This window comes from Linepithema humile, chromosome 4, assembly GCF_040581485.1.
Source record: "Linepithema humile isolate Giens D197 chromosome 4, Lhum_UNIL_v1.0, whole genome shotgun sequence".
NCBI lineage: Eukaryota > Metazoa > Arthropoda > Insecta > Hymenoptera > Formicidae > Linepithema > Linepithema humile.
The window spans coordinates 27,271,803-27,288,247 of record NC_090131.1 but is presented as its reverse complement, the minus strand read 5'-3'; the positions used below and the strand labels follow the sequence as shown (position 1 = coordinate 27,288,247).

The 16,445-nt window shown below is 32.4% G+C and overlaps 2 protein-coding genes across 6 annotated transcripts in view; both read right to left on the bottom strand.

Annotated features, from left to right (window-relative positions):
• Nucleotides 1–59: 59 nt before the first annotated feature.
• Nucleotides 60–4,169, bottom strand: LOC105675034 (sorting nexin-4-like). Its single transcript, XM_012371804.2, has 10 exons — nucleotides 3,942–4,169; nucleotides 3,356–3,462; nucleotides 3,050–3,266; nucleotides 2,874–2,979; nucleotides 2,651–2,760; nucleotides 2,253–2,390; nucleotides 1,885–2,095; nucleotides 1,675–1,807; nucleotides 1,485–1,599; nucleotides 60–1,400 (listed from the first exon to the last, which is right to left on the bottom strand). Exons 1-10 carry the CDS (start codon nucleotides 4,020–4,022, stop codon nucleotides 1,350–1,352), a joined length of 1,269 nt encoding a protein of 422 aa, XP_012227227.1. The 5' UTR covers nucleotides 4,023–4,169; the 3' UTR covers nucleotides 60–1,349.
• A 462-nt stretch (nucleotides 4,170–4,631) lies between these two features.
• The window catches only part of LOC105675018 (synaptic vesicle glycoprotein 2B-like), a 46,712-nt gene continuing 34,898 nt past the window's right edge, over nucleotides 4,632–16,445 (bottom strand). The window contains exons 1-12 of one of the 5 annotated variants that reach the window (XM_067353221.1): nucleotides 15,685–15,858; nucleotides 9,192–9,266; nucleotides 8,721–8,882; nucleotides 7,542–7,704; nucleotides 7,166–7,287; nucleotides 6,687–6,931; nucleotides 6,200–6,357; nucleotides 5,903–6,101; nucleotides 5,710–5,824; nucleotides 5,404–5,562; nucleotides 5,183–5,311; nucleotides 4,632–5,084 (exon numbers count right to left, since the gene is read on the bottom strand). In XM_067353221.1, coding sequence (XP_067209322.1) covers nucleotides 5,014–5,084; nucleotides 5,183–5,311; nucleotides 5,404–5,562; nucleotides 5,710–5,824; nucleotides 5,903–6,101; nucleotides 6,200–6,357; nucleotides 6,687–6,931; nucleotides 7,166–7,287; nucleotides 7,542–7,704; nucleotides 8,721–8,805 — 1,446 coding nt within the window. In that variant the 5' untranslated portion in view covers nucleotides 8,806–8,882; nucleotides 9,192–9,266; nucleotides 15,685–15,858 and the 3' untranslated portion in view covers nucleotides 4,632–5,013. The other 4 variants (XM_067353218.1, XM_067353217.1, XM_067353219.1 and 1 more) reach the window with 4 other exon arrangements.

Below are 16,445 nucleotides of genomic sequence, written 5' to 3'. Positions count from 1 at the left end.
TGGACAGATGAGCAGGAACACGTTTGAGTTGGCGGGAAATCATATTCTGAAATCGCATGTGGATTCATCGGTAGAAAATAGATTCTACGGAGTGTTTTTTTATTATCTCTCTGCGGAATATCGTAAAAATAACACAACGCACATTGTTACAATTGAGTGATTAAATCGCCAGAACAAACTGACAAATGGAAATATATACGTGGATAAAATCTCCATAACTGCATTTTAATTCATACAGCAATCATTCTGTGCAATTTCGCTAATCCTCCGTAAAGTTGATTGCAATGTTTTTTTTAAGTCCACGTGTATAAACTATTCTTATAAAAAGAAAATAATGGAAAAGAGAATAATACTTTGAAGAGAAATAAAATCGAGGAATATTATATTTGCCAATAAAGAGACACAGATTGTGAATTGTATATATTTAATTATCTGATTATAACATAAAACCAAATATATATAAAAATTTATGATATTTGAAACAAAAAACATAATTACGCTCACATAATATCATACTGAATTTCTAACAGAACTTATTATTTGAGATTCAAATAAAAAATTTAATGAAAATAAATTTATCGTCGATAAATTACATCTAATATATATTGTAAAAAAATATATATTCTACATTATAAACAATTAGAAAAGATTAATATACTAAACTTTAACAACGTTTGCAATGTAATAATAATACTGAAAATAGCTACAGAAAGATCTATAATAAACAAGAGTAGCATTAATAATACACAATTAATTTTATCCCGTGCACATCAATTATTGATATTATAACAAATACATTTCATATTTGTTTAAAGAAACAAATATAATTTAGCATCAGAAGATTAAATATGTAGGTTCAATGTAGAAAGTAGAATTAATTAAAGTGCTTACTTAACGACGAAAAGACAGTGTATAAAAAATTACATCAACAACGATCCCATTTATCGTCATTTACATATAGCAAATTTGACAAATTATGTCAAATATAATTTGCATATTGCATTTTTTTGTATTACACAATTAAATACAATTTTTCGTGTAATGATTGTAATTATTTGTGTCCGCGCATAAGCGGTGTACTAAATACATATAAATATTTAAATATAATGTGTGTCTTGACATATTTATATATATGTATATAATATATATATATATATCCAACATGAATTACATACATATATAATATCCCCTATAAGTCTGACATTAAATAATAACAATCATATACATCAATATGATAATAAGCGTACGGCATGAGTGAACTTACAAATGTAGGAATGTATATCTCACGGGAAACGCGGGAACGATTATTGTTCTGTGACAGTCTGCTTTGTGAAGCGTCATGAATTTCTTCACGGTATACTTTCGAGACAACCTTTAATGTGCTGCCAAGCTTGAAGACCCTGTAATAAGAAAAAAAAAAAATAATGCGATCGTCAAAAGGCGTCACGAAATCAAATCTGTAAAGTATCAAACTTAATACCAACCTTTCTAGCCAACTTAAATTGCAAAACACAATAAGTTGCCAAAGTTTCTTTTAGATCGACAACTTTTTGGTGCTGGAATCTCTCGATATCCACCATAGCTTTGATGGAAAAAGATCTGTAAAACAATTTGGAGAGATTATGCATTTGCAGACAAATATTAAAATAATGGCACGTAGACACGATCTCTTACTTTAAATCTTCGTCAACTTGTTTTACGGCTTCATCGTGCTGCGCGATCTGCTGTTCCAGATGGATTATTTTTAGTTCGCGAACCTCTTCGGTATCCACCGAGCCAAATAAGCGCGACATCAGACCGGCTTTACCTTAAAAATACAAAAGATGTATTATTTTCCACAATTCAACAATTAAAAATTAAATAATTCTAATATTATTTTAATACCTTGCATAACTTTATCCTTTTGTTCGAACGCAGCGGTTAAGGCATTGTGAGCCTCGTCCTTAGCCAACTGTAAAGCTTCTCTGCGTCTAACCACAGCCTGTAACGCCGACGCACCAAACAACCACTCCTTCAGCTGATCGGCTATAAGCTCTTCTTCCTCGAGAGTGGAATCTATTGTTGCCGCTAATGAGTCCAAGTAGTGTCCCGATTTCTAAGAAAACAGGCTGTAATGCGGTGTTTTGCAATTTTTATATTTAAACTGCGCCTCTTCGCTCATCCACCGCGTCATTTTATTGTCTTTCCAGCGTTAGTAAGTAAAATCGATATTTTCGGCACGGGCTACAATGCTATTTTTATAACAAAGTTACCTGCAGTCCATCGCCCATTTCTCTCTCTATGGCACTCCATTCACTGAAGACACGCCCGTAATTTGCGTGTAATTTGTACAGACTGTGTTGCTTCTCGACGAGACGTGCACGCACTCGCAACAGATTACACAAATTATTCTGCAAGAGCAACGTTGTACAGTAATTCACTGACAAAAATACTCGCATAATAATTACAATATTATCTTATTGATATTTCTTATCAAAGACATAATATTAAATTAATCTGGCATATTGCTCGTTAATACTCTCACAAATTTACGTTATAGGTATATTCAAGATGGTTTTTAAATATATATATCAATACTCTAAAACAGAGATGGGAAGTATTGACATAGAATCACCCTATAATATCGCAAAGCTTATTTTAACTAGCATACCTGCAGTTCAATTCCATAATTTTTTATAGTCTCGAATCGTTTATCCGGCTTTCTTAATCGCACTGCTACACTAAGCGCTTTTAGTTTCGATTCTGCAATCTGCAGATACCCTATGCAAAAATAATAAATCTATCTAGTAAACTTTCTAGTTTGTTAATTCACTCAGTTTTAATTTAATTAAATTCTTCAATTACTTTCTTTATCATGATTCGCAATAAAATACCTGTTTCTTTAACACTTTCTCTCCAGCCATCCTTCTGCTGGAGAAATCCCATGAAATGTTCATCACGTGAAAGTATAGGATGCGATGCTACTCTTGTCAGAAAATTCTGCACAAAAATATGTTTACAATTTTATTCGTTATATAATGTATTATTGTAGCAGATACTTCGAACATACCTCGAGACCAGCTCTTCTGCGATCTACAAAGTCAGGATCGAATGTGTCAGTCGTCACTTTCTGCCACGCATAAAGAACTTTTTTTTCTGGTAAAGGCGGTAACACAATATAAGGATAAGAAATTTCCAGATAAGCACGAAGCAATTCGAATTCAGTATATCGTCGCCATAATGAGCTTATCCTACTTAATGCATTTTTAAAATCTGGATCAGTGACTCTGCAATAAAAAAAAAATCAGGCATATTAATAACAAAATTTTTTGAACATAATTTAAATATAATAAATATTCTTGTTCCTTCAACTCACTTAGTTTCGATGAGGTATACTGTGTAGAACTCCCTTAAATTAAGCGCCCGGTTCGCCCTTTTCTCTGCTTCTACTATTGAGATCTCTATGTGGTCGAGTAGGCAGTCCTGAAATATCACATATATTCAGTCTTTTGACGAATTTGAGAGAATTTGAGTTGCTTCCTTATCCGTATGTTTTTCGCACTCATATCACGATTTCGGCGGTAAGTTTCGTACACAAACATTAGCGCGCAACAATTGTATTCACGAACTCACACCGAAAATATACAAAGATATATACGAAGAAATTGTAGGGAGGATACGAGTCAGTGACACCGATTGAGAGACGCTGCGCGTTGCTCGTGCTGATTATTGCGCGACATACATTCGCTAGCTGTAGAGTTAATTAAAACTGAACTTTATTAATCGACACTTCTCTCTAATCCACCAAGCGTCCAACAGGGAACTTCCTGAAACTCCCAAGTCGTTTGCCACGAGACGAGCAAGAACGCGATACGGACTCCGAATAGACGAAGCGCGATGAGAGAGCGATGTGTATCGATTTGCCAGAGAAACGTGGAAAATAAGCCCAGGCTTCTCTTTACCTCTTTCCGCGTCTCCACGGCGGTCATGTTGTTGGCGTTAGCCTCCCTCTGATAATTTCCGTTCTGAAATACCTCTTCCATGATTCCTGGCGATGTGCACAACTATCTACGCGGACCAGCGGAAAACCAGTTTTTAGTTCTTCACATTACGTCGGATCGCTCGACCCCAATGCGCAAAGCCGACCAGCGACCACCGCTGTCGTATCGACACTGCCGCGTCAGACCAGGCAAAGGCAAGCTGTAACGTTGCGCACGATCGTGAGAGCCCAGTCAAGAATTGCTCCCAAATACAAACGCAAAGTTAAAACGAAAAGTACATACGATTCAAGTACAATTAAAATAAAAATCTGTAAAATTGTAAGAAACTAATAAAAATTGATTACAATTACGTATTTACAAAAAAAAATTATAATATAATATAATATTAAAATTAATAATAGATACAAAATTTAATTTAATTTAAGAGTGTTTATAATTTATGTACATTGCAACCATACATGGTACCGCCTGTAATATACTGGACATATAAAACTGAATAAAGAATGAAAAAAGATCTGTGTAGATTAATTTCGCTGACGCTGACACTTTTCTCCAGAGAAATCTTAGCCGATGAGTGCGGCAATTCGATATGCGCCTTTGCATCACGCGCTGCGGACAGAAGGAACTGAAGACAGATTAATAATTATTTCATAGTCATAATTTTTTTTATTATTGTTATTGTTTTTAATAAACAAATTATTACGACAAATATTACAAAAATGAAATGCATTCCTGCTCACGCTTATTTAATTTTTACTTAGTAATGCGAGTTCGAAATATGCTTTTTCTAAAACACGTATATACATTGTACAATTCACTTATTAAATATGAAATGATAAGTGAGAACGATAAGTAAGTCTTATCTATTATATAAATGTATATATTTACACAATGAAAAATTGCACCGGTGGAAAACGATAATGATTCCTCATCGCAATTAAAATTATAAAAGCGGAAACGTATTTACACATTACTTCTTCTACGAAGAGTAAAATATCAGGACATATTGAAGCTGAACATATTTATAAAAAGATCAAACAACATCCTCCCATTTTTCGTCCTGCGTCTTTTTCCGAGGTAGCATAGCGACCATCAATGCAGAAGCTAAAATGAAAATGTATATTATTAAAGTTAACGTTTCGATCATTTTTACACAATTTTCTTGTGTGAATTTAATTTAATACTCAAATAAATTTTCTTACTTAAGCAAGCCGTGCCGATCATAACGAAGGGGCCTAAACACGACAGATCGAATAAAATGGGGAATAATAAATTGCCTATTACTGCGCCGATTCTTCCCATCATCATTGTTATACTGACTGCTACAGTTCAAAAAAAAAAAAAAAAAAAACAATAAATATTATAAGAATATATGAATATTAGAAAACGGATACAATAAATAATCATTTCTTATTGTCACACCTTAGACATGTAGGAAAATTATCAACGATAACATTAATAACAGCCGCACCACCAATACTCGACATGGCGACAAATACTGAAGACAATCCGAGAATGCCATTGGTATCTTCGGCCCAATAAAGTGAACCGCAACAGGCAGCAGCAATGAGGAAACAAATTGCTACAAGAACGTAATGATCATAATGATTACAAAATGATCATTAATTATGAATTAGAATAACAGGTTTGCAACATTATTCTCCGAGTCATTTCATGAATAAAAACCGCCATTTATCTTTCACCAAATTACTGCTAATTAATATCTTACCCATCAGTTTCTTCTTTCCGATAATAGTAATTAAAGTACCAGCCAGAATATAACCAATAATGCCTGTCATAGCGATGACGATGGAATTGATAAACACTCTAGAGTTCAGCTCAGCCTGAAATTTATACGCATATTCTTTCCATAGTTCATTGTAACTGAAATTTATTTATTGCATATGCACAAAGACACTTACTGGAACGCACACAGCCGTCGCATTGCTCAGCGTTTCATTGATGTACCGGGTGGCATTAAGATATGCCTTTTCTTGGCCTAGCATGTAACAGAATGAAGGCTGAAAGCCCAATACGCGCTTATCGTTCTTCATCAGTGTGCTCTTGTAACTCTCGATCATCGCGAACAACTGCGGCATCCAAAGTCGGAGCGAATTCGACCTGCGTAATCAATTGACGTTAGTTGAATCATTCACGAGCCCAATTTGCTTTGTCGGGTTTCCACTTCTTTGTGGGTTAAAAAATTTTGTTAAACTGACCCTATCGTCGCTCCGAGCTGTATCATCGATATGAGTAGCAATCTGAAGATATTAGGTGGCAGGAAAAGAGGCTTTACTTTCTTCCAGCAGTTGTGCGCTTCACTTTGCAAATTCCCCGCGGAAGATTTGACAGTATATTCATCCTTCAGACTCTTTATCTATCAATTAAATGAATCGTTAGTCAACTTCGTTAGTCCACTTCGACCACAAATCCGTTAGTCAACTCGGAAACAGCCGCATTACTATTAATAAATGCACGATTGCATCGTAGCGTGCAATTATCGTGCGTATTTTATATTGAAACAGTAATCGATTCCCGTTTACAATCGGATTTTGCTTATGCGACTCGAGTTCCGGCACAAAATTATTCGCATCAACAAACAGCTCGATTGAGAAACTCAAACTCATGGCCTTACTCGTAATTGATCTACATTCCAAAACATATTTTCAATACATTTTTATTTTCAAATAAAATATATATCGCTACCGGATATGTGTCAGGATCTTTTCCAGTATTGAGCGAGTAGATCTTCTTGAAGACGTTCAACGCCTCGTCATGTCGGCCTTTCAAGATGAGAAAGCGCGGACTCTCTGGAAAAGCGAAAAGGGCGACGCACGCGAGAAACTCAGGTATAGAACAAATCGCTAAAAACACCCTCCACGAATTTATTTCCATCGTTCTGTTAAAAAATGTGACGTCCCATTTTTGAGGTATTACCAGCCATGCTACGCCTAGAAACCAAAAGATAAGAATCACATTTATCATCGAAATCATTTTACGTAAAATAAAATTGTGCGCCTTTAATTATCTTTAATGATTTGTAAATTAATTTTAACTTTCTTATATCGTGCGAATCTTACTGCAACATGTGCATTGCAACATTGTATCGTCCAGCTTAAAAATCGACGCTTTATAATTTAACCCCCCGCCGATCCTTAGATAAGGTGTGTCAAGGCTGAACTTACATGGCAGGCAAATGTTTCCAAGTGAGAAGAACACGCCAAGCCACATATACGACCGCGATCGATGCACTGTATCGTGTATCTCTGCCAAGTACGACATAAGCGCTGCATATGGGCCAGATATGCTGCAATTTGTCAATCAAGATATCAACTCTTTTTATATAACGAATGTAAGTGTAATAAGTAAATTTATTTTCGCGCGCAAATTAATATTCTTAAAATATTTTTAACACATTTATTTGTGGAATAAGTAATTTATATTTATTTGGCTTTTATTCAAACTTAAGGAGACTATTAATAGCTCTACTATATTTATACAGTAAATCACTTTTTTCACTCATAAAATGTCAAACTGCAATGGCAGGCAATTACAACTTACATTACGCCGTCGAAAAACTTAAATATAATTAAAAGCCAAGAAGTGTGCGAAAAACATGTTGCCACACTTAGTAAACCAGTAACCAAGTAACCGTAGAACATTATTTTCTTACGACCGAACGTGTCGGCCATGAAACCCCAGAAAAATGCCGTGCTGATCATTCCTGAAACAAATCGGTAAGTCAGCCGGTTTTACATTCCAGTTTTCCATCAGAAACTGAATATAATTACTAAGGCAAGAAATAAGATATACAGCAAAAATGAGATGGTCGCATAGATAAGATAGAACACAATTTTAAAGTATTTTCGTGTTTTTTTTTTTTTAGATTTACGACATGCCGTAAACTTACAATAAGATCAGTGTTGGATTATGTAGTAAGCACATGCCTAGGGGCCTCCAAGCCGAGAATTCAGAAATTTAAATAAAATGCTTGAAAACAAATATACCTGGATTTGCTATCGATTTTAACCGAAATCGTGAAATAAAATAAACATTTGTATAATGCAAATGTTATTCTCATTTTATAACTTTATATTCTCCGGGCGTGCAAGCCAGAACCTGAATTACATTCTGCCCATTCTTTTTATCTTAAATTCAAGGCAGATACTTTAATGTCCTGTTTCTGTTGTGATCCTGAATTTCTTCCACAGTAAAATTTTAAATTTATATTAATGGCAAGAGAGAATGTAATTATTTAATGTCAAGTAATTTAATCATTTAAAATAATTCGCAAGCATTCACAATTAATTTTTGCTACGATTCTATGGACTTCACAGTAAGACACAGTGGTGTAAAATCGAAAACATTTACCATCGTATCGGAATGTATCGATGGCATGCCAAAATGCGAGGAGAGCCCCGGGATGGCTGTGCTTTTTAGAACCTTAAAAAAGCCTTAATCCGCCACCGGAGAAATTGCTCGCGGATCGAAAACAACCGGCCGAAAATAATCAAGCCGGTGGGAGAATTCGCATGCGAGAAAGAATAAAAATGGTACGGTATTTACCGTGGATTCGCGTTTGCCCTCATTATTGCCTACAACCGAACCGGCAGTGCACGCCGCACGATAATCATACACTCTAAGTGTGCCAAACTCTTTAGCGCTTTAAGGCTCTGATTTCGAGCTCGCATCTGTAATAAAGCGTTGTTACACGATCGTTAAGCGAAATTAAAATACCACCTGCGAACGCCATCGAGTTCAGCAGTCCTTTGTCGAACATCGTCAGCCGGAGGTCACATTCAGCAGATGGTAACACGTAGGACATTGTCGATGACGAAAAGACACTGGAGAAACTGGCCGGCAGTATCGCCAGCAGTAGCAGATAGTTAAACTTTCCATATCCTGGCAATAGAAAACAGATTTTAACGCACGAATTAGAATTGTAATCAGAATTTCGAGAAAATAAACGCAGTAAAAAAGTACTTATCGTAAAATCAAGTAAAAACATTTAAATGTACGTAGATACTCTTCATACGTTATTAGTAAAAATTGACTTAGGATTTAAATATCTTTTTTCTAAATTATACATGTGACAGAATTATATTATATAACTAATATTTTTAATTAAAAATTCTATTTACCACGAGATCTATTACAATTGTATGAAAAGTATTATTACAATTATGGAAGAATAACGCAAACTTTACTTACCTGCTGCTATTATTGCCCGTTCGAAATCTGCTGGACCTGGATCAGCCTGACCTGGATCAGCTTTTGCGTCTTCCACTAAGAAGAAAAATTGAGCTATGACTATCAATGCAGGCGCGGTTCCTTCCGATTTACATAATCAACATTCAATCAATACCTGATCCTTCACGCACAAGTCTATATCTAGACAATTTGTACATTGCAAAAAATTCGATGAGACGTGCAAAAATCATTCTTGCTACAGCGTATCATCAAACCGGTCACTTTCGTTAAATTATGATTATGAATTAAATTGAAGTTCGTAGCTAAGCATATTTGTTCGCCTCTGTTTATTTCCACTGTCTAATCACGAAAAACTGTCAATATTACCACGCCATTTGAACATGTCACTGTTTTTATTATTCCCAAACAAAGATTGCGGCGTCTTGCTTAATCGATTTAACTGAACACCGTACAAAATGGCAATATTACGTCGTTCGTTCGCTTGTTGTTAATGCGTTTAATTAAAGTAAAAAATTTATAAAAAATACAATTCACTGAGGGATAAATCTTTCACAGATGAAGGCAAATAGCGGCAACAGCATTCATTGCGTTATGTATTCTTCGGAAAACCTGTTCGTCTGATGTATTCACGATGTCACACATGGTTCATAGTAAATAATGGATTGTCCGTGAAATGCAATAATGATGCGGGTTTCAACTGACCAATTTAATTACGATAAATGTTTGATGTGGGATTATATGCGTCAGTCTCATAAATCTCACCGAACGGAGATAAAATTAAGTAGAATTAATAAAAGTATAAAATTCGGTTTAATAAATGTAAATTTGTATGATAACTCGCAAGAGAATCACGATGATCTCTTCGCTGAAAATCACACACGTCGTACACTATAACGTTCGCGAGACGGATCGAATTCGACTGATGAATTGATCGAGCTAAGAATATCAACATACCCAAATAAGCCACGTCTCTGTGTTTACAATTACTTAATATATATTACTAAAAATATTTTATAGCCTGAGAAATATTATTTTATAAATATTCGTTAATAGTTAATTAGCAACGCTGAGAGAAGATTGATGTTCTCCAAATATCATAAATATCCTTTATATAAAAATTAATTAAAACACATTAAAATTTATTAATCAAAATGAGTTGTAATATTATAATGGAAATTGATTAATTAAAAAAAATGATCAAATTTTTGATATAAAAATACTATATATATATATATATATATATATATATATATATATATATATAACCGATCGGTATTGAAGCAAATGTATTAATGGTATTAATATTTATTTCCGCGCGTGCGTATTTGCATAAAATCGGTTATATATATCCGCACGCGCGGAAATAAATATTAATACATTTTTACATTACATACATTTGCTTCAATATTATGTGCATTACCATAAGATAAATGCTTGCGATTAATGGATTAATAAATGTATTTTACAACCGTTTTACATTTGTATATATTTGAAAAAATATTGCGAGACACGGTAGGGAGTTACGTATGTGTTTTTTCACACATTGTTACTAGTTTGCTTTTATAAATTTATATATTTATATATAGTTATATATTTATTATATATTTTCATAAACTAGGCAATTACGTAAATTATAGACGCCGTTCAATTAAGCAAATCAACAAATTTTCTACGCAACAAATACATTCGCCCGAGACATTAATTACAAAATGCTCTCTAACCAGAGAATGTACTCAGTGGTTACGCATAATTATACGGTACTAAGAGAAACAAAGGAAATGATTAAACGTTTGTAAAATTCAATTTTCTCTCATTCCCCAAGTTATAGATTCGATTGTTTTAAAAAAGATGGCTTTATGTAAATTCCGGAAAAATAATATTTTATATTTATACGTGTAAAATGTTTTTAAATATGCAATGTTTTTATTTTGTTAAACGCTCATTTATATGAAAACGAATAACATTGAATAATTCATATTTTAATTTATTAATCAACGCAACAAATGGTATTATTTACCATCGCAAAGAAATTCTATATGCTCGAGATGCTAAACGCATGTAATAGAAATGTGCGAGTTTCTGTTTTAAAAGTAATTATAATTCAAGTAATTTTCTTTTTCTTGATATAATTTTTATTCTCTTCAAATTTAATAAAATTAACAAAAAAGATTAACAAAAAGACGTATTGCGATAAAATCTGACAAGAGGAAATCATGGGCTTTATTATAATATGACATATGTATACATTCCCATAATATGTACAATACATTGCTTTGTACTTAAAAAGGTATAATATGTATTAAAAATTTATCTTTTTACAATTAACGCAAACGTTTATCGAATACAAAAAAAGTATTTTGAATGATTTCCTCGTATTTTTTATTTTCCTTGTATATATATTAAAATTCTATAAAAGAAATTATATATATATATATAATAGAATTTGTACAAACTATAAATTTTATATTTTTTATTACCATGCTTGAATATTAAAATACGTACACAGAATAGCAAAACACACTATCATAATGGACTTTATTAGATATATATCTATGTATATTCAATATATTTGCATATATCTATATATATCCAATTTTTCAAGATTGCATGATATCACACAAAAAACGTCAAAAAATTAGAAAAATCAGGAAATATTGTGACAGATAATAAAATCTGCGAAAACTACAATAGAAAATCTAGCAACAACTTGCCTTTAAATTTCACCAGCGACTTCATTAAATATCTTTGTCTACCGTCGTCGGGTACTTATTTCCTCGTGAGAGCAAGAAATCGGAGATAGCGAGAACGCAGTGTAAGCTCGCGAAGTACCACCGCAACCCTCATTCGATCTCAGCCCGTCGCGCGCGTTCTCACCTTGAGAGAAGCTCTTACGCTTCTTTAGCCGAACATGCACAGTGGCGCGCGACAACCGCTAAACTGGCCGATTCGCGATAAAAGTGTAGCCAAGACTAAAGAACTGCGAAGCAGACAATGACGACGTCGACAATAATGTCAATATCAAGCGTCCATCGTTACGCGGTGGGGCGGAACAGGTTCCTGAAAGAACCTGTAGAATCTTGCACGTATCGATGAGAAAAAATCATCTCCATCACCCACGCCTGCAGCGAGAAAACGCGGGAATTCTCCCACGCCAAGTGTGGAAAAACTCACTGCGTTATTTCTTTCTATTGCTCGTAACCGAGTGAATAATGTTGCAGCTGACAGACAGCGAGTGAACACTTGCTCAGCCCACGAAACTTGCACAGACCATGCTGCATTGCAAAATAATGTGTTATTTTCAACCGGTATAAGCAAGCGGATGTCGAAGATCAGTAAAAAAAAATAACGCGGTTTTTGAACATATAAAAAGATAGAGAGAATTATTTTAATCTCATGCACATGTATCAATTGATGTTTGCGCGAACGAATCTAAAAGAGGGTATCTGAGAAATTGGAATGTTAATTAATCCTTTGCAAACCTGTCGAGGTGGACCGCTTAGTGACAAGTTCATATAATTCACTAAATAGTTAAAGCAATGTATAATTGCAATTGACAAACTATGTTTCTTTCTAATCTTCATGAAATTTCCTAACCGACAAAGATTGATTGGCAGATTTATATTTCAATGCAATAGCATTAAAATGAGAACAAAATATTGGCTTATTTGATCGTAAAGAGTTACGACAATATTTGGGAATGTTGCGAAAAGCGTGTCAAGATTTAGAATGAACATTTTATTCGAAAATTTATACCGAATGCATACTAATTTGATCGTTGTACCGGTTCGTCAAGGCAGCGTATAATATATCGTTCTTCTACTTAGAATTGCAGAATTTTGTAAACAGAAATATCATCACTGAAAAAATCGCAAAAAAAATATGGAGATAAAAACTTCAGAATGCTTTTAAATAATGATTATATCTAATAAATGAGAAATATAATGAACAATAAAAAGTATAAGATATTCGATACTTCTTATCTCACGTACGTTTGGTTTTTGCCGATGTATTTCCACTCGAAAATAATCCATTATTCGACTCTTTTCCCTGCACAAATTTACATGCCTTGGGTGCCATCGTAGAAATAAGGTTGAAATCGCGATTTTCAATTTTATATATCATCGGTGTCCCACACTATCAAGATTCACCAAATAAAGAAGACCCCGTATATATATTGAATTATTGTTTACGTTTCTTCAAGTGTGTTATTTATGAATTCGTTTGTCAAAGATAACACTGAAATAAAAAAATAACCGAAAAAAAAACATTAAATTATTACCATCCCTATCAACAGAACGTTGCTAAGAAGTGATCATAGTATTAATGTGACAAAATCGTATACATATTAAAAAAGTAAACTATTAGCTTTAATAGCTAGCTTATAAATGTACGTGGATTGTTTCATTGTATAATATGATCCTGCGTGAAATTCCAAATTTTCTTCCTCATAAAACCATTATTTATTGTTTGTTTTGTAAGGTATTATCAATGACAGAAATTTATCTTATCTCTGTTCACATTTTTGGATCTTAATTGACAACACGTGGTTTGCGGAAGACTACCGAATTATACTGAATAAAAACATTGACAAATCATTATAAATTCACATGTCGCAGTATTTACACTATCTTTTGGAAAGAAATCTTCTAAAAAAAGATAATATTGCACTGCGTGAACAAACACTAATAAATGGGTTTATTAAATGCATAAGAGCAAATAGATAATTACATAATTCATTACATCGTTTGCACGCACATTTCAAAAGTACAAATTTTATGAAACGTTCTCATAAAGCAAACACAACCTTCTAACAATCCTGATTCCTTCGCAAAATATTTTATTTTTTACAAAAATTATTTGCGACTTTTTAAGTGACATTAAATTATAAAAAACCAAGAAATTTGTTAATAATATCGTAATATATATAGATAATATATGCAAATATATAAATAATGTTAAATGTGTAATTATATTCGCACATATCTAAACAAATAAACCATTACTAATTAAGTATGTGAATAGTAATATTATAGAAAAGAACATAAGACAGAATAGCAACTACGTTTATCGCTTGGCTTGATGTGACCTTCCGCCTTTAAGCTGATTAATTAATTCGATGATCATGTTACGACGTGGCGATCTGTGTCAGTGCTATAATTGAAACGAAAGAAGAGCATATAATACTGCGTGCTTTATGCTTTGTAAAAATGCCCAAAATTACTACAAGATTATCAATTCTAATAAAACTATTACATATAATGGTTTATCTCATGCTATATAAATTATTCATAACACAAGAATCATACTTTAAAATCTGATAATTTTTATATTAATTTATTTATATAATTTAATTATTTTATTATTTGAAAATATTAAACTTATAATTAGTTTTATATCAGTTGTTTCAGAAATTTAATTTCTTTTGATTCATAAATTTTTTAATCATAAAACTCATTTTTAATTAATTAACACAATTTTAATGAGATATTGCATACAATATTAAAGCTGCTCGTAATGAATTTATTGTTAAAAAAACATATCATTTATTTCGGTTATTTATTTATTAATATGATATTAACATTAATTATAAGTTAATATCATCGACTGATTTCTGCTAATGTGATTCATTTTAATTCGTAAAAAACTTAAGCTCGCACATTTCGAAAATACAAATTTTATGAAACGCTTTCATAAAGCAAATACATTTTAACAATTGTGACTGCTTCGTAAAAATATTTTATTTTTTGCAAAAATTGTTTACGACTTTTTAAGCGACATTAAATTTAGAAAAGTATAAAAAAGTAGTGAATAAGTGAATGATATCGCGCGCCAATCGGACACGACGATGCATAATTGATTTGGCGAACCACGCTATCTATCTTCGATATCAATTCTGCACGTGCATTGCTATTTGTACAATTGCTAACGAACGCAAACATCAGTAACCATGTTTTATTTTGCCCATGAGAATGCGAAACGCTTCGTGGCATTTTTCGGATTTACGAAATGTGTTATTCCATGTCTGTATATTATTAAAATATTATACATGTGATTTTTGTATCTAAGTTATTCATTTTAATTAGCAGAAATAATGGCATGTTAAATACACTTTTTATGAGAAATACAAATATTTTAACAAAATTTAACTCATTTAAAATATCTAAAATAAACACAGCAAAAGTAAATAAAGGAAAAAATTATTTTTTCTACTGTTTTTTGTTAAAATAAATTTATTTTTTATAAAAATTGTTATAAAAATGCATAAAACTACAAATGCAGATTGAGAAACGATATCTCGATAAATATTTGATGACAGCAATTAGTACTAATGAATTAATTTCAAAAGTAGTAAATAAAGATTAATGTCTCAAAAAAGGTGATAAAAGATACTAAGAAAATAAATATAATTAAAATAACACAAATTTAAGATCCAATATTTCAAAAAATTACTATTTTGAATCAATATCTGATACTAAAATAATAATAAACATACCGAATAATTCGTTAGTTTTGATTTGCAATCAGTAGTAGCTTTCACTGCTTTCATCTGCTTTATTCCGCATCGGCTTACGAAAGAGCGCATGTTTTTCTATAGATCGTAAGAAGACTTTGTACCGTAAATGAAAACAATTTAAGATCACGCGTCAGAAGAATCGTTGGCTCCATCATTGATATGTGTCACTGATCATGCACTTGAATGCGCTTAAAATAAAACGCGATGCTTCTGATCTAGAATTATTCTTCGCATTATTATAAAAAATAATTTTCCTAATATGCAAGTGAATGATGCTTCCGCCTTATAGACGCACATTTTCTCTGTAGTGATTAAACCCGGGATTTACAATTACGCATTTGCTACCAAATCAAGGTATTCCGGTTTTTCCTCGATTATTCTAGTTCTCGTAACTGTAACGTCATGTCACGATATCAAGTAAAATTTGCAAAAATGCAAATTTATGGCTCTGTATTTTTTTATTTTCAAGAAATATCGAATATAGTTGCAATAGAGAATTTTTAATTTACCTACCATTTTATAGAAAAGGAATTAATATGTAAAAAGTTATCAAATTAAAAAACAATAAAATTTTTAAAATGTTAAAAATGTGATAAAGAACTATTATATTGTTAAAATCAAATAATAAGTACTCATGTTTTACCCTTCACGGAATGTTTATTAATAAGTTTCATTTGTCACAATTAAAAAATAACTAAAATTATATCTGAAGGATACATAATTCTCATTTTCGTATAAAA

Excerpts from the sequence above, each read along its gene's own strand:
- LOC105675034 (XM_012371804.2), bottom strand. The coding sequence starts at position 4,022 with ATGGAAGAGGTATTTCAGAACGGAAATTATCAGAGGGAGGCTAACGCC. Across the intron at positions 2,980-3,049 it reads GCAGAAGAGCTGGTCTCGAG|AATTTTCTGACAAGAGTAGC; the intron begins GTATGTTCGAAG and ends ATTTTTGTGCAG. Across the intron at positions 2,761-2,873 it reads AGAAAGTGTTAAAGAAACAG|GGTATCTGCAGATTGCAGAA; the intron begins GTATTTTATTGC and ends ATTTTTGCATAG.